The sequence below is a fragment of the Eretmochelys imbricata genome, chromosome 19, assembly GCF_965152235.1.
Source record: "Eretmochelys imbricata isolate rEreImb1 chromosome 19, rEreImb1.hap1, whole genome shotgun sequence".
In the NCBI taxonomy this organism is placed as follows: Eukaryota; Metazoa; Chordata; order Testudines; family Cheloniidae; genus Eretmochelys; species Eretmochelys imbricata.
In genome coordinates this window covers 5,728,885-5,746,733 of record NC_135590.1, presented here as the reverse complement: position 1 = coordinate 5,746,733, position 17,849 = coordinate 5,728,885, and the positions used below count along the sequence as shown (strand labels likewise).

General features: G+C 57.9%; 1 protein-coding gene across 1 annotated transcript in view; it reads right to left on the bottom strand.

Annotated features, from left to right (window-relative positions):
• Positions 1-13,322: 13,322 nt before the first annotated feature.
• KCNQ4 (potassium voltage-gated channel subfamily Q member 4) overlaps positions 13,323-17,849 on the bottom strand; it is a 79,046-nt gene continuing 74,519 nt past the window's right edge. Inside the window, exons 12-14 of the mRNA XM_077837728.1 lie at positions 17,146-17,277; positions 15,276-15,408; positions 13,323-14,727 (exon numbers count right to left, since the gene is read on the bottom strand). Of these exons, the coding sequence (XP_077693854.1) occupies positions 14,509-14,727; positions 15,276-15,408; positions 17,146-17,277 (484 nt within the window). The 3' untranslated portion in view covers positions 13,323-14,508. The remainder of the gene's footprint in view (positions 14,728-15,275; positions 15,409-17,145; positions 17,278-17,849) is intronic.

The window sequence follows — 17,849 nt, the reverse complement described above, 5'->3', positions numbered from 1 at the left end:
TGAACTATGCACCCTGCTCTCCACGACAGCACTCACTGGAGGCCTCCTGCAGAGGCCTGGTCTCCGATGAGCTCTGAAAGAAAATAGGGGCTGACGGTCTGGGTGGAGGGGTGCAGGGAGCCCGCTCCGGCCTGGACGATAATCAGCTGTGCTGGGTTTGTTGGTACAGCCCCCCCTGCAGCCTTGTCTCTCGTCCGCTCAGGACCCCTCCTGCCTGTCCGGCGCTCGGGCTGCCCCCCACGAGCCATCACACAATGGCCAAGTCACTGGAGCAGCTGCCCCGGCCTGCGCCGTGGGGCGGCTGTTGCACAACGGGCCGGTAACCCTTCGCGGGGGGCGTTACTGTGGAATAAAGAAGGTGATGTGAAACTGAGACCACAGAGGCCCTCTGTAAAGATCAGGGGTGAGCCGAGGGGCCCCGAGACGGCAAAGGAAGCAAAAAGATGAAGCTGAATCATCTCGTGCCAACGTCTCCTCCGCCCAGTGAGTTTGCAAAATGCAGAATGGGCCACACTGAGTCACACAGGGTGGGGGGCAGCACAATGTCCCGTCAGCTGGTGGGTGGGTCAGCCGAGGGCTGTAGGCTGGGTGAGAACAAGCTGCACTCAGTACCCCGATGTGTCACTTCCGGGGGACACTGAACCAGCCTCTGTCAGCCCTCCAGCGCAAGGACAGCCGGGTCAGACGCCCAGTGGCTCCAGTGAGGTGGGGATGGGGTCTGTATTTGGAGCTGGTGACGGAAGGGCCGGGTAGCGAGGTGTCTGGGGGCGTTTCGCAGCAGGGTGACTGGGGCCCTTGCCAGGTATTGCTCTCTGCTGCCACTGGGAGGGGCCTGGCCTAAGAGCTAGGGGGAGAATGAATGAATGAATGAATGAATGAATGGCAGACAAGCCTACAGGATGGAAAAGGTGGCTCAGACCAAAATAATAAATAATAATATGACCAGCTTCTCCATTTTCTGACCATCCTGCCCTGCTGCACCTTGTAACGAACACAGAGCGGTCCACAGGTCAGGTCTGCTGCATGCTACAGCAGGGCGCAATGGCTTGGCCATAGAGCCACGAACCTACAGGCCCCTCCCAAGCACGGGAGCGGAAGGAGACAAAGACATGGAAGCCTCGGGGCCGAGATCCCCTCACACCCGCAGCCAGGCAACAGCTGGAATGAGCAGCATACACAGGGGAAGAGGAAACAGGGGAAGAGGGAGGGTGGGGGCACAGGCATCCAGCTGAGAGGGCAGCCCAGCTGATGGGAGGAACAAATCCAGAGCCTTACTGGGGATCCCAACCCATGGCTAAAGGACTGGACTGGGACTCAGAACATCTGGGTCCAACCTTGTCTCTGCCACTGACTCCCTGCGTGAGCTTGGCCGACTCACTGTGGCCGACTCACAAAAGCAGCTCCCACGCTTCCCTGGCCACCTCCTTTAGATGCCGACAGGGCAGTTGTTGGACGTGGAGCCCTTTAGAAAATCTGGCCCTTAAATGCCTCTGTGCCTCCGTTTCCCCTTGTGTGAAATGGGGATAATAACCCTTCCCTGCCTCATGGGGATACGGGGGAAGGGGACGGGGGTTATGAGGAGGAATGCTCGGGAGGTGCTCGTGTACTCCACTGATGGGGGCCCTCGGTGGGCTAAGCATCTAGACAGACAGGCTGTGGGCCATGCACAGGCCAGTTCGGACCCGACAGGCCCGCTCCCGTGCACTGAGCTAGACAGCTGGCTCCTCGGAGGAACTGCTGGCAGACAACGTGTAATTAACCTGCAAAGTGCTACGGGTGACTGTAAATGCAAAGGCTCCAAAAAGGACCAGGGCTTTCTCTGACTAACGGAGGTGTTGATAACCGGGAGCGCGGCTATCCCTGAAATGGATTTTTACTGGCTCCCGCTGGAGCAGATCACTGTTATATCAGTGAAAAAGGTTCACAGTGATTCTCTTCAGTACACAGCAGTGTACTGAGAAGGAATTACACAAGCGGCAAAGGGTTATATGAATCACATAACTTCTGTGTTCGACATTAAGAGCTACACATTGTTTTAACAAGTGTTTTACTTTTGTTTCTTTACAAACATACACAAACAAGCCCTGCACTAGCCTCACGCAGTTTCTGCTTGGCAAACAGAGAAGGTGGTTACCAATTTTATAGATGGCTTCTTCTCTCCTTGTTAGTTTTTTTTTAGCCCTCTGGTCTGTTTCGGATTCCCCCGAAGCAAGGCCTTGGTTACTTTGAGTCCCCTCTGGTCTACAGTCCTCCTTGAGCCCCCGGAGCAGAGTTTTGGCTACTTTCTGTAGGAGCGTTGCTGTTTTAAGCGTTAATTAAGGAATTCCAGCCACACTAATTTACTTTGCTTGATTTTTATACTTTTTTTTTAAAGCAGTTACACGTCTTAAAAGCATGCCCAGTGGGCGTGTGGTTACTCCTTTTTACTTGATTGGTGTTTTAGAAGGGGCTGGGGCGAGGTACCGAATGAAGATCACCCCACGTTTACTCACTTATGAATTATTCACTCTCTCTCTCTCTGCGTGACATCCTTACTGTAAGGTCACTATGACCAGGTCGACCTGTACTCCATGCTGGAACTTTATACAAGTGATCTTTTCTTTTGCACGGGCCTCTGTTTGTTGACTAATAGATTTAATATCAATCGCGTACACACAGGCTTCGCCAGTTCTTTATCAAATTTGCTTCTGTTTCAAGGGAACCTGCTCCCAGGATCCTCTGCAGCCATTCAGCCATGTTTAAGTTATGTCAAGTTATGCTCACACCATTCATTCAGTATGGCCACAATACTATGGCACCATCCCAACGGGAGGTACCTACAATGACACCAGCGCTGAGAAAATGTATGTGAAAGACCACACCATGGGCATGCTTCAGGGCAGAAGCAGATTGCCCGATGGGGGCAGGAGGAAATGGCCCGCTCCTGGGACAGTATTGCACAATGAGGTGCCTCATGGGAATGCCAGCCCTTTCTCTGCAGCATCCGGCTGCATCCCAGGTACCAGGTTAGATGGGCCTGTTCATGCCTTCCTGAGCTGGCGCCTCGGTGTTCTTTTGGGCTGTGCGTATAAGGGCACCTCCATCCTGGGAGGAAGTTGCATGCTTCGTGTTTGGAGCACAAGGCCAACAGCCCTGGGTCATTCACTTGCCCGATCCTTGACTCTGCTTGCATGCGACAGCACACAGGCCCAGAGCCGCAGATATTTAGGTGCTTAACTCCCGCTGATTTCAGGATCTGGGCCTTAGCTCTTATACAGGCTTGTCTCAGCCACAGATCTCAAAGTGCTTTACAAAGGACGGGACAGTGTCATGAGGGAAACTGAGATACAGAGCAGTGATGTGACTTCTCTGAGGTCGCATGGTGAGTCAGTTGCACAGCCAGGAGCAGGCCACTGGAATTGCCATCTGGCTCAGACCAGTGGGTCCATCCAGCCCTGTTGAGAATCCCCTGCAGTTAGGGGATATGGTGCCCTTCAGGGAATTTCCTCCTGACCTTCTGAATTAGAGATTAGCTCATGCCCTGAAGCATGAAGGTTTAGATCTCTTCCCAAACTCCTGGTTATTTTTTTTAACCCTCACTCTCGTGACTCTCATTAGCCACACAACTGGCCAGTCCCGCTGGGGAATCCTGCTAAATGCTTGGCCCCGAATAAGTCCTGACGCGCAGCCCTGGCTCCCAGATTTAGGCGTGGAGCTGCTTGCTGGAGACAGCCACCCAGGCAGAACGCCCCCTGTGGGAGCTGGTCCAGGTCCCTGCGTTTGAGAGGGGACCTGCTCGGCCACGGGCCAGACGGGGCCCAACGGGGTGCAGCACAACTGCCCGGGGCTGAACTTGGCCCGCCGTGTCTTCCTGCACAACAACAGCTCCTTGAAGTGACTTCCCGTGCCGAGCGCTTCCCGGTCCCTCCCTGCTGCACCGGCCTCGGCCGGCCGAGGACACAGCTCAGGGAAGGGACGGGGTGATCCTGATGGGATGTGCCACAGGAAGGCATGGCAGGCTAGGCCGAGACCCGCAGGCTCCGCCGCGCATACTTTTTCGGTGACAAGGAAGGGATGGGAATCCATGGTGAGTCACGTCTTTCCAGGCGCCCCTGGGGGGACAGAGCAGTCCCTGACTCCAAGGAGATCCCTGGCTTTGCTTTAGTTTAACTCTTTCACTGCTGCTGGGCTGAACTCCATGGCTGTTCCCTATCTGACATCGGTTGGGGGCAGGGGGTGTGCATGTGGGAGATCATCCAGCACACAGGGGGTTAAACAGCTTTAACAAGGAATTTCCCTCAGTCGGCCAAGTCGAATTTATATTCTCCGGACCCAGGACATTCCCAAAGCCTGTTACCAGAATAGCTTTAGGGTCAACGCCTTCCCCCAATGACTGAGATGTCCCTTCCAGAATTCCCCATTATTCTGGATAGCCTGATAGCCTCAATCTGGAGAGCCCTGTCCGGTTCACAACAGGAGCCATTTGATCAAAATCCTGCTCAGCGTGAACCCCTGCTCACACATCCCATAGCAACAACAGCCTTGCCTTCATAAAGCCACGTTCATCCACTGACTCACTGGATCGGCTCATTTCACCCACCACTGAAATGCAGCCACCTCTGGGATGGAAGGTGGCAGCTGTTTCACAGCACACAGCACGGCTGTGTTCCAGGCCAGGAAAGGAAAGGAAGAAGAATTGAATTGAATTGAAATGGCAGGACACTGGGCCGTGGACAGCGCTACGCTGGTGGGAAGTGACATGGGATTTGAATGATCACACCTGCTCGGGATCTTTGTTTTCTGTCTCATTGGAAAGGCAACACCTCTGGTACCACAGCGCCACCCCACTGGGGCTGCTGCAATACCAACTCGGAGGGCAGAGCGCCCCCCTGCTGTATCACCGATCCCACTGCCTCCGGCCGCGGGTTTCCCAGCCAAGTGCCGCCCCAGCCTGTCCAGCTCCCAGCTCGAGCGGCCCCCAGCTGCGGAACGCGTTACCTGGCGTTTACAGCAGGCGCCCGCCGGGACGCAGCAGACTCGTGATTCGGCCCCTGTGCGTGCTGGGGGTGGACAGGTTAACGACTCACACAGAACAGGCCGGGCGCTGGCGTTTCTGCTGAAGAAAGTTGAGGCATCGCCGAAGCATTTTGGCTCTTTCCAGGCCCCTTCCTGCGTTTGTGCCCAGCGCAGAGATCAGTCCAGATACCACCATCCCTGCAAGGGTGTGAGAGCTGGGCAGGGCGCAGGGCTCTGGGCAGGGGCAGGGTGAGTCACGCTTCCTGGCATTTTCCGGACTGTCAGCCAGATCCGTGCTGCTGGGTAGCCCTGGGTACCCTGGGGCCTCTGCCTCAGATCTAGACCCACCTCATCTACTTCCCCACACAGCCTGTCAGCGGGGTGCATGTCTGATACCCGGTGCTGGTCCCAGCCTCTCACTCCCCCGGCCAGCACAGAGGAGGGAATCTCAACAGCGACCCCTCCAGCTGACACAAACAGACGGAACGGCCTCAATGGAAGGTCTAGTCTCCCTCAGTCTCCCTGTCCCAAGGGTCGGTGAAGAGGGTTACAGTCAGAGGGAAACTGAGGCAGGGGAGTCTCAGCCAAAGGAGAAGGAACCCAGGAGACCGACACACCCTGAAGGGAAGCTGGCTGATCCAGGGTGACTCTGGGCTAACAAAGGGCCTTTACGAGCCGCTTCTATCCTGCCAACTTTTCTGCAGAGGCCCTGAGAGTGTGACAGGGAGCATGAGAGAGTGCGTGAGCGAGGGATGGAGGGGTGGATACAGCAATGGATGTGGGGCATTTAAGGCCAGAAAGACAGCTATGATCTTCCAGCCAGGCCTCCTAAATAAGGCCAGAGAACAGGGGACAGTGCTTCCTGCAGCAAGCCCTTCAGTGGAGTACAGCTGGGGACAGACAGACAGACGAATGTACATCGGGCGAGAGAGAAAGTGAGTGTGTGTGATGGGGCTATGCATGCTGGTAGGTGGAAAGCTCCTCTCTGCCCCCCACGCGCCCTGGCCAGAGTGAAGTTGGGGGCCAGACACCCCATCTATATCCCAGCCAAATGGTGTGGTCCCATCTCTCTCCCCCCGCAAGCAGACGCATCCCACGTGGGCAAGCAAAGGTCACTCCCCACCAGGCTCCGGGTGCTGCTCCGGAGCAATCAGGCAGCCTGTTCTCCCCACCCGCGGGCGAGACAGGGATCATAATCTCTGCATGCACCAAGCACCTGGGCGGGCGGGCAGGCTGCGGCCAAACAATGCTGCGTGCGGGGACTAGCTGCTTTGGGGAGGGGCTCTCTGAGATGGCTTGAGACAGTGGCCGGCAAAGGCTCTCATGGGGAGGAGGGCAGGGGGAAGGGCTTTGTCCTCGTCCAGATTCACCCCGGACTTGCCCCTCCATTGCGCCATCTCCTGTGCACTGCTTGCCATCGGACAGACCCCACTCTGCCTCCACCTCGTCCTTTTGCAGCCTCACGCGGGGTCCGTTCCCCCGGCGTGGTCCAGAAGCCCCAGGAGGGGAGCAGAACCAGCCCATCCCAGCACTCCACAGGCTCCAGACCCCTGTGCTTAATGGGGCACCGTGGTGGTGCTCCAAACCCCGCAGTTCGAAGGGCAGCCCCGGCCGGGCTTGCAGAAAAGGGGATGGGGGGAGTAGGCCTTGTGACAGCAAAACGCACAGGGGGAGAGCAAAGGCAAAGGCCCTTCGTGGAAGTCTGGGGAGCTGACGTTTGCCGGGACCCGGGCTAACCACTGTGGGTGAGGGCATCATGGCCACCCGTTCTGGTGGGGAAGCAACTCGCCACCTACTTTGGGGGGTCTGCAAAATGCCCCGCGGGGCACCGGCGAGGTCCTCAGCCTGGGTGTGTCGTTTGGTCCTTGGGCATGTCAGATACGGCCCCCTTCAAGCAAGGCACAGAGAGGAGACAGGGCCATGCAGTGGGGGACGCTTTACTGATCACACCTGCCCAGTACGGCTCTGACCAGCTCTGGCTAAAGGCCCATCCCAGCATGCCCTGCGCTTCCTTTGCAGTCTGGGGTGGAGCACCTCAGACAGCCCCCCGGCTGGCTGCTCCGAAGTCCTCATCCCGGATCGAGAGGGAATATTACAGGAGTTTATCCATTTACCTCCCCAATCTCTCCCCGCCTCCCCCAGAGGGCGGCCCGATGCAGATGAGCCCCACGACACGGTGACTCGGCTCTCGGGAGCATCTAGCACCCCGGCTCTCTGGCCATATTCAGCTTATCCTTACATCATGCAGGATGGGTGTGATACCACACCGCGGCCTCCTGGAGGGCTTAGTGCTCATGCCCAGCTGCTCCGGCTGCACTGAGGGCACCCCGCAGATTTGCTGAGCGCTGCTGGAAAACAACCCCAGCCTCTTCCCGGAGCCCCGGCAAAAGTTCACGGCCCCAGCGGGCTGGTCAAAGGCAGCTATTGTCCCTGCCAGGCCGATCCGCGGACTTGGGGGGGGCGGACGCGGGGGCTGACTAGTTAAGCGAGTTCAGGAAAGAACATTGTTGGAACGTGAAGGACGTGGCATGTGGCAGACTTGTTCCTAAACAAGCGGGGAACATATGTGCTGGCTGGACACACGGCCCCGGACAGGGCGGGCAGGGTATTGACCTGGAATGGTTCCCCTTTGCGAGCCAAGCAAAGGGATGTCTCCTGTGCTCCCCCCAGAGCATCCACCTGCCCTTGGGTTTGACAGGAGTTGGCGCAAGCCAGGCCGAGGCTGGGGGGGGGGGAATTTGCAGTAGCTCTGGCCCAGCTGCTCAAAGGTATTTGGGTGCCTAACTCCCATGAGGGCGGTGGAGGATCTGGGCCTCTGTGCAGCTGTCCAAGCAGGTTGGCGGGAGCTGGTGGCTCGGCCCTTTACGACAGTCTTGGGGCGGGTGTGTGTGTGTGTGGGGGGGGGACGGACGATGACGACGGGGGCTGCGAGGGATGCCCGTGCGGTGCGAGAGGCAGGTGTCTCTCCCATGCAACCGCTGGGACTAACAATTCATGCGGGCCCTGATCCGCCGTGAGGAGCCTTCTGCCCTGTGCTAAGCTCTGGGCTGGTTGTCCAGACCTGCGGGTGGAGCCCCCACCCCCCATCACACCCATGTAAAAGTCAGCCAGGCTGCACGCGTCCAGCTCCGTTCCTACACAGCAGCAGCTGGAGGAAAATAAGGATGGTGGGGGGCATACAGCCCTGCTGCTCTCCATCCTTTGGGGCGGGGGAGGGATTCCACCTCCACCCTGCCTGAATGAGCCTAGAAACTGGAGCCCCTTGGAAAGGCAGGAGGGCAGGGATGAGCTGGAAGCCTGAGCACACCTGGGAAGGAGCTTCCAAGCCTCCATGCTAGGAACAGCCGCCCCCTACCCCGGCTGATTGATCCTGGCTGGTCCGGGGCCTGGTGGGGGGGCCACGCTGCCGGGCGCCAGTCTGGACAGGCAGCTGGTCTGCCCACCTCTTTGCCCCGGGCACTATCCCCCTCGCCAGCAGCCGGCTCTGGGAATGCCAGTGAAACTGCCCCTTGTCTTTGCTCCATCGTGGGAAGCTCTCACTCCAGGGCCGTGGATGCTGCTCACGGCCAGGCACCATGCAAGAGGGAGGGAGAGACTCACAAGGGGAGGTACGTTCTGTTTGTAAAGCAGTACCAGGATCGCACCGTTTTGCTGCATGGTGCCAATGGGTTGTGCACTGCACCATGCATACTGCGCCGCTATGCCACATTGCGTTGCTCAGTGGGGTGTTGCATTGCGTAGCATTGAGTCGCACAGTGAGGTGTTGCTGGGCGTTACAGTGAGTCAACTTGTGTTGCTCAGTGAAGTATTGCTGGGTGTTGCATTGTGTAGCAGTGCGTTGCTCGGTGGGGTGTTGCATTGTGTCGCTTTGCGTTGCTCAGTGCGGTGTTGCATTGTGTCGCTTTGCATTGCTCAGTGCGGTGTTGCTGGGTGTTGCATTGTGTAGCAGTGCGTTGCTCGGTGGGGTGTTGCTGGGTGTTGCATTGTGTCGCTTTGCGTTGCTCAGTGCGGTGTTGCTGGGTGTTGCATTGTGTAGCAGTGCGTTGCTCGGTGGGGTGTTGCTGGGTGTTGCATTGTGTCGCTTTGCGTTGCTCAGTGCGGTGTTGCTGGGTGTTGCATTGTGTAGCAGTGCGTTGCTTGGTGGGGTGTTGCTGGGTGTTGCATTGTGTCGCTTTGCGTTGCTCAGTGCGGTGTTGCTGGGTGTTGCATTGTGTAGCATTGCGTTGCTCGGTGGGGTGTTGCTGGGTGTTGCATTGTGTCGCTTTGCGTTGCTCAGTGCGGTGTTGCTGGGTGTTGCATTGTGTAGCATTGCGTTGCTCGGTGGGGTGTTGCTGGGTGTTGCATTGTGTCGCTTTGCGTTGCTCAGTGCGGTGTTGCTGGGTGTTGCATTGTGTAGCAGTGCGTTGCTCGGTGGGGTGTTGCTGGGTGTTGCATTGTGTCGCTTTGCGTTGCTCAGAGCGGTGTTGCTGGGTGTTGCATTGTGTAGCAGTGCGTTGCTCGGTGGGGTGTTGCTGGGTGTTGCATTGTGTCGCTTTGCGTTGCTCAGTGCGGTGTTGCTGGGTGTTGCATTGTGTAGCATTGCGTTGCTCGGTGCGGCGTTACTGGGTGTTGCATGGGCCAACAGGGAGCTGCGAGGACTCGCGTTCCACCTCACCGTGCACTGCTCACTTGCATGGTGGAGCGTTGCACACGTGACCTTGTGCAGGGCCGTGATGCTGGGTCCGTCGTGCGGTGTTGTGCTCTGGGGGAAGCAGGTTGTGCAGTCTCCTGCTTCTTCCCTCACCCCAGTTCCCAAGTATCCTCCACTCCCTCCCTGAACCATAGCCAGCAATTCGCACCCAGGCAGGCTCCAGGCATGAGGCTGCATACCCCAGCCTGCAGCAGGCCCACGCTCTCCTCACTCTCCCAGCCGTCGCTGGCCGTTCCCCAAAGACCCGATGAGCAGATCGAACTTGCCAGCAGCCCGAGCAAAGGTGCCTCCCCCCGCCCCGGGGGACACAGGCCAGCCTGGTACTTGTGCAACACCCTCTCCGGTGGGATGAGTGGCCCTGACCCCTGCTCAGCAGCGCCAGGCAAGCAGGGCATTATGTGCCAGGGCAAGCCAGAGAAGAGGTGGCGCTCGGGTGAGCCATCTACTTGAGACGCAGACGGCGCCCTCGGGCAGTCAAGGAATGCCAAGTGCCCAGTGACTGCAGCAGGGGATGCTGGGAAGGTGCGGATACCGGGATGGGGTGGGGAGAATTGGTCCAGGTGCCTTTGCACCTGGCCTCCTTGGTGGAGGGAGGCGGGGTTCACATTCTTGAGATTCCTCAGCCCAGCGCAGCTCCCTTGTGGCTAGTCGCTCACCCCGCTGCGAGCCCTGGGGGATGGGTCTGGAGCCCTCCGTGCGCTGCACCAGGGGGACGTGCTTCTTTGCAACAGCCCCGGGCTTCTGGCAGGGCAGGGGCTTGTTAAACAAGACGGGGCATCTCCGAGTTACACCACCAGCTCCTCCGCCAGGTGCTGCCCCCCACCACAGAGCCAATGGTGTCCATGTCCCAATCCCGGCAATGGGGATTGTCCCCCCTGCGGGCGTGGCTGGCTCCGTGTCTCCTCCCCATGCTAGAAATACCCTGATGGCGCGCCCAGCCGCCCCCCAGGTGCGTCACCCCAAGGGAGAAAGGGTGGCCTACCAGAGCAGGGAACGGAGAGACAGGACTTCATGCATCCGATGAAGTGGGCTGTAGCTCACGAAAGTTTATGGTCTAATGATTTTGTTAGTCTCTAAGGAGCCACAAGTCCTCCTGTTCTTTTTTCAGGACTTCTGGGCTCTGTTCTAGGGCTTTCTCGTGTGACTTTGGGTGAGTTACTCTCCATGCCTCTGTTTCCCCATCTGTAGCTCAGGGTCCTGATGCCCCACAGGGGAGGGGGCTTGGGTGGTTAAATCAGCGTCGGCAAAGGGCTTTCAGCGCCCCAGATGCAAGGGGCCGTTATCTAATAAATACAACGCTTACTGTGGCGACGGGGGCTGGGAGTAGCTCAAGACCGGGGGCCTGATTCTCTGGCGGTTCAGGCTACCTGTGACTTCCTTTGGGCTGAGTGACCAACACCCTGCGGGGGCGGGGTGCAGCTGGCCTGGGACCCCGCAGTGTTGCCCTCTTCACTCTGTCCAAAAACAGTATAGGGCCGCAGTGACTCTGCCGTGGGTCTGGGGCGCCACCTACTGGGGGCAACAAAGAAGCGACTGAGGGGAGTCCACCCCCGGCCCCTTCTGGCCCGCAGCACCCCTGTGGAGGGATTGAAGAGGAAGAAGGAGGCAGGCAAGCAGCCGTCTACGTAAAACTTTAATGAAACAAATAAGTTAATAAGTTAGTAAAGTGAGGTAACTATCTTCATCTCGGAAACAAGGGTCGCTGGGAATCGCCTGGAGGGGTTTCCTACTTCTTCTCCTTTGGCCGAAGCCTTGGCCCCCCCGACCGCATCCCCACCCCGTACAGACACGAGACACGTCTGCCCAGGCAAGGGGGCCGGCGTATGCTCTCCTACGCCACAGCGCGATGGGCGCCGCGATCGGGGCAGGGGCACGGGGTGGAGGGTCTCGCTGCACAAGTCAAGAGACATACTAGAGCATGCAAGCAGGTTGGGATGAGACCGGCTCTGGGCAGGGGTCTCCGTGGGGGCAGGCGGCATGCACTACCTAGGCACGAAATGCAAGTGGGACTCAGCTGAAGGGGGAGGGAGCCCCCCATGCCTGAGCTCCGGTGCACGGCCCTGCAGCAGGCGTCTCTCCCACCCCGACGCCGGTAGATCCGGGGAGCTGGCTGGGAGCTGGAAGGTGTGGGGACAGGTTACTCTACTCACGTCCCCCGCCACCCTTTAGATACCCGCTGGGGCGGGCGAAGGGAGAGGGAGGTCCTTTTGACCTACGCCCCCACCATTACAAGAGGGGCTGTGAAGGTCAGGGAGCCCCCAGGGGTGGTGAAAGGAGGCATTGGTGGGGGCAGGGTCCGGCGAGGCCCCCGCTCTGCCAGGGAATGGCACAGCCGCATGCCTGTGCAGGAGGGCGCATTCCAGAGCCAGGCTCTCAGCTGAAGCACTTGCAGGCTGGACAATTGCCCAGCCATTCCCAAGAGCCACCCCTTGTTCTAGCCTCCTTGCAGGCCAGAGCTGCCCCTTAGCAGCCTCTCGGGGAGGGGGGGAGAGGGAGGATGCAAACTCTTCATGTCGAAATTCAAGAGCTGCTCTTGGCCACCACAGAAGGCTGGTGCCTGATGTAATTTAACTGCAGGGAGGGGAAGCGCTGCCCAGCTCTGCAGGGGTTTGCCTTGGACCGAGGGGCAGGGGGACAGAGCGTGCACGGTGACCCTGGAAGACATTTAACTGCACAGGAGGGGTAACGTGCAGGCACGAGAAACGCATCCCACCTCTCCTTCCAGGCAGAGATCCTGTGTTATGGGAAGTCTATTACCCCCCCCCCACGCCTCCTCCAGCCCCAGCCCCAGCCCCAGCCAACCCCATGGCAGCACCAGCAGGTCTGGGAAAACGGTGGTGTTTGGATTGGGAAGAGGGCTCCGGGTTCAAAGCCAAATCAGTTCCTAGATGGATTTGATGGCACTGAAATCTCTGGGCCAAAAAAATCCCTCTTATGCCAGAGCCTGTTCCTGCTGGATTTCAGTCACACCCCCACTAGAAAACAGGCCGGGGAAGGGGTTCTGACTCCAGGCCTGACCCAGTCAGCTCCAATGGATACTGAATATTCCTGACCACAGAGGATGTGCAAGGGAAATGAGGGCTCTTTCAGGAGCCAGAGTGGGGGCTAAGGCCCCCATCCAGTAGTGAACTCCTTTATGGAGCCCCTGGGGGACCAGGGTTTGAAATTAATGGGCTATCAATGGGGGACAGGGTGGAGGGTAGGATCTATGGGCAAAGCCCCAGCGTGCTGAGAGGCACTTAAGCTGGATGACTAAGGACAGCAGGTCCCCAAGTGAAGCCCCGTGCCCAGCTGATGGGTTAGGCAGTAGAAGGGGGCAGAGGAGAGAAGCGATCCAGTTGGGGAACCACCTCTGGGAAAGCGAGGTCTGGAGATATTGGGTACCCTAAGCTACTGATGCCTTCCGTGCCACAAGGAGACGTACGGAAGCCACAGTGGGCAAGGCAGGCTGCCTGAGCTGGGCAGACTAGACGTGGAGGGGGGAAAGAAGAGCTAACACGAAGCTACAGCATCCTTACCCTCCTCCTGGCTGTGCCGACACCCACCTATGCACCTCCCCCCCCCCCCCAACAACAGCCAGGTGCAATGGACCAGATCCAGGCCTGCTGTTAACTCCACAGACTCATGCAACAGGGCTGCATTTGGTCCAACGGGCCAGTTACCCCCTTTCAAGTCAAGGGCCTGATCCAAAGTCCATCCGAGTCTGTCCGCCAGGCTCCAAAGGAGCAGCGTTCGCCCCGTGAAACCTCACTGACTTGAGCAGCCCAGGATCCGGCCCCAGGGCAAACACCTATTGCTTAGGCTGACGGGCTACTTGTCCGCCTCTCCTGTCGGGATCGAGAGTTGCATATTGAAACACTGCTGCATACATGCGGCCCTCCGTGCATGCAAACTGCTCCGCAGACGGTTCCACTGGGCTTACTGAGTTACCATCATGGCTGCAGGAATCGGAGCCCCTGCTTGCTGGGAGATAGGAAACCCGGGAGGGAGGCAAAACTTGGCCATTCCCCAGCGATTTCCTCAGTCCAGAAGAAAGCACATTCAATTGAGTCACAATGCCCCTTGTGTAGCACTGGATGGTAAAGGGTTACCGAGCCTTGCATAGCTGTTAGTAAGCACCCTGCTCCGGCTCCCGGGAGGGGCAACGGCGTAGACCCTCAGGGATGCCGCGTACGTTGGTGAAGAGGTCAGAACTGCCAACCTTGGAGTTGAGACGCTCTCGGTCATTCCATACCCTGTGTCAAAGCTCATTCCAAGGACGGTTCCCGGAGAGGCGCCCAGAAAAAAGACCGAGTGACAAGGCGCACTGGCCCGTTGCATCGCTGGCCAACTCGCCCTCCCGCTGCACTGGGGCAGCACCACCCCAACCAGGGATGTGCCGGGAGAGGGGGATTTCCTCTGCAGAAAAGACGGCCTGCAGAGGACAAAGTCTAGAGAGGCTGATCCTATAAATAAAAGAGCTTCTTAGATACCAGGTGTTCTCTCGTCGGTTTTGTAGGTTTAATGCTTTAAGAAACTCTCTCTCGGCTGCATCCCCCGGGGTCCCAGCCCCAGCTGGCTCCCAGGTGCTGAATACTAGTTGCTTAATAATTCCGGCTTGTGCACGGTCAGAAGGAAGACTTGTTCAAGTAAAATCAAGGTGAGGCTCATAGTGCATCAGGACACGTTAGATGAGGCCCCGTGGTCCCCAGCCCAGAACCTGGCTGGGTTCACGGCTTGGTCTTCTTGCCTGCTAGCTATCAGTGTGTCTGTCTACAAGAATGTTCACCACCAGGCTCAGGACCGGTCCCCCAGCTCTGCCCCACTTGTGCTGGGAACCCCTCTCAGTCCATGTTGGTGCTGGCCGACCTGGAGATGTTTAAGGTCTGCGCGGACACTGAGATGTCCTCGTGCTCTACGGGGCTGTGGTAGTCGGAGGTGATGTCCGGGTCAAAGCTGGGGATCTGCGTGGCGGCCAGGGTAAAGGAGTTCATGGAGCCTTTCCGCAGGCACTGGGAATAGAGGCCCAGTAACAAGTCCAGCTTGTGCTCTATGGATTGCACCTGGAGGGGACGGGGAAGAAGAGGAGGGGGATTGAGCCAGGCCTGATGTAATTGGAATGGGGATTCAGCGTGTGGGGAAGCAGGGGCTCCCCGGATTAAGGGGGGACCAGGTTGCATGGTGGAGCAGAAGAGAGGGCTGGAGGGTGCAGTAGTTTTTCACTTCTAGCCAGTTGGGTCCAAATCCTGGTCAAGTCACATGTGAAAGAATTTTACTAACATGATGAACTGAACTCCCAGTCCTCTCCTTTGTCCATTAGACCCCACTCCCCTCCCGGAGCTGGGAATAGATCCCAGGAGTTCAGGCTCCCAGCTCCCCTCTCTAACCTCTAGACTGCTAAAGAAAAAGAAAAAGAAAGTAACATGACCTATGGTCTATCTTCTCTTTACAAATCAACTGTAACAACCCCAGGATGTGGATGGTCGGACAGGCAGCCAGCTGGTTTCTCTCCGGCTGACACACACACATACGGGCATGGCAAACGTAGGGGCTGGGCCGCATGTTTGGGAGCGTGCACGGTGCTGCACGTGCCCCCCGACCTCAGCCTTACTTGTTTCTCCACTTTGACCACTCGGCCCATCATGCTAAGCTCGTCCACCAGGTCGACCTCCAGGGACTTTTCTCCCTTCTCTCGGGTCTTCTTATCGACCGCAATGGCTCCCCTTCCCACGATCTGGTCCACGCTATGGGTGAGAAAACAGGACGAGGGGGAAAGCGGGAGCTCAGAATGAAAGGGGCCTTATTGCCAGAGAGAATCAGGCTTGGAGAAGGAAGACCCAGAAATCAACGGGAGTTCGGCCGGTAGGTACCTTGGAGGGTCTGGGCTGCCTGGCCTCCTACTCCCTGTCACTACAGGTTGGGGGGGATGCACATTTTCAGCCGGAGGGCTGAACGAATAATTTCAAGCCGTTTAAGGGGCCACCACCTCTCTGTTTTAGGGTTTTATCCTGCTGCCCATCACCACAGCATCTGGGTACCTTCCTTGCAAAATCAATAGCAATAGTGGGATCCCTGGAGTCTCTGGCACGTCTCCCTTTTTGGGGTCAAAATTCTGCTTAAAGCAAAGGGTTTGGTTTTGATTTTATCCTTTTTTGGGGGTAGGGGTAGTTGGGGTTTTAGAGGTAGAAGGGGTATCAGTGTAGGGTGGCAGAAGGGGGGGGTCAGGGTAGGGGCTCAGTGTGGAAGGGGAGGTCAGTATTGGGTTTTGGGGTGTCAGTGTTTAGGGGTACAGGGGGGGTTCAATGTCAGGGTTTAGGGGTGTATATGTTGGGGTTTAGGGATGCAAGGGGGTCAATGTCTGGGTTTAGGGGGTCAATGTCTGGGTTTAGGGGAGAAGGGGGTCACTGTCAGGGTTTATGGGGTCGGTGTCAGGGTTTAGGGATGTCTGCACTGGGGTTTAGGGGTTCAAGAGGTCACTGTCAGGGTTCAGGGGTACAAGGGGGGGTCAGTGTCTGGGTTTAGGGGTGTCTGTGTTGGGGTTTAGGGATACAGGGGGGAGCAATGTCGGAAGCACGATTCTTATTGTACAAGCCGCACTTTCGCTCGCCCACTTCTAAGCCCAATGTGAACGACTCCCCTTCACCCTGTCACCCTCCTCTGCGATTTTCTGGGCTTGCCCGTCCCCCACCCACTTGCTATCTCCTGCTGGACCCAAGGCATTGCCTGCCTCACCGGGCTGGCTGGGTTCGTCCCTGCAAGATGGCACCCATTCCGTCTGGGCGGCCCCAAAGCGAACCGCGCCGGCAAGAGGTATTTTCCGTTCGGACTCAAACACCAAGTGTTCTCCTGAACTCAGTCACCTCGGGATACACCCTTGTGCTCGGGATACTCTCAGAGAAGGGCACGCGATGTGAATCTGACCCTTGTCCAGCTGTCGTTGGCTCCCCAGATGGGCTACCTCCTCCGGGAAAGCGCTGACCCTTCTCGGCCTTCAGTGGGGTTCGGGCGCGGCACGTCTCAAAGCGCCAGCCTCTGCTGGTTACGCTAAAGGGTGAAGGCCCAGATTTTTAATGGTGTTTCGGCTCTGCTGTGCCCGGCACTGTGATGCCGAAGTTACTTAGGCACCCAAGCCTCACTTTCAAAATGATTTAGGGACCAAGGCACCTCAATCCCATGGGCTGTCAATGGGATCTTGGCTCCTACCTGCCTATGTCACAATGCACATACCTTTCAACGGCTGCGCCTAAGGGCTAAATCCAAAGTTCACTGACAGCCAGCGGCCTTTGGGCCAGGCTGGGAGCAGAGTCAAACCTCTTCTCTGCACCTGCCCTGCCCTGGGTGCGTGGCGGGGTCAGAGTCACTCGCCCAGCGTGCGTGACGTCAGCTATTGAATTATGCGGCTCCACGTCCCGCCTGGCCAGGGGCTGCGGAAGCAGCTATGGGACAGGCCCCTGTGGGCTGGGCAGCGGGAGCCAGCTCACCGTGACTGGAGGCTCTTGATGCGGCCCAGCATGTCGAGGTGGCCGGCTGAGTACTGCTCAATGACGTCCTTGACGTCGTAGGGCCGCAGGGTCTCCTTGAACTTCCTCTTCGCAACCAGGAACTTCAGGATCCTGCCGGGACACAAGGGGTTGCCTGAGAGAGGGGCGGGGTGGGGACAGGTCTGAGCAACAGACTTGACGCGGGTCATGGCCCAGCTATCTCAGAGGCCCTAGGACCCACCAGGACAGCTGAGGTCAAACAAGGCCGCAGCGCCCTCTTTAAGCCATGGTCCCCAGAGATGGGACAGTGGAACTCCCCACCACTGGAAGTCTGGATGACTCCAGGGTTTACCATCTTCAGTGTAAGAGCGACCTCTTGGCACAAGGGCTTTCCCCTTGGAGACCATGACCACAGAATGGTCTGTCATCTCTTCCAGCTCTCTCAGGGTGCAAGTTATACTCTTTGAAGTGACACGATTGCACCCCTGACGCCCAGAGGTGCAGTGTGCGGCTAGCCGTGTCTGTCCCAGCTGCACTCTTTTCAGAGCCTGGGAACAAACAGGCACACTGCAAGTGTTGGGAGAGGAGGGGAGACGATCTCTCTGGGCTTTGCAAGATGTTGAGAGCAGTTACCGGATCTTGGCACCCTGGGCCGCTCTTCTCTTGCCGTGGGAAATAACCTGCCTGCCTGTTTTCCATGACAG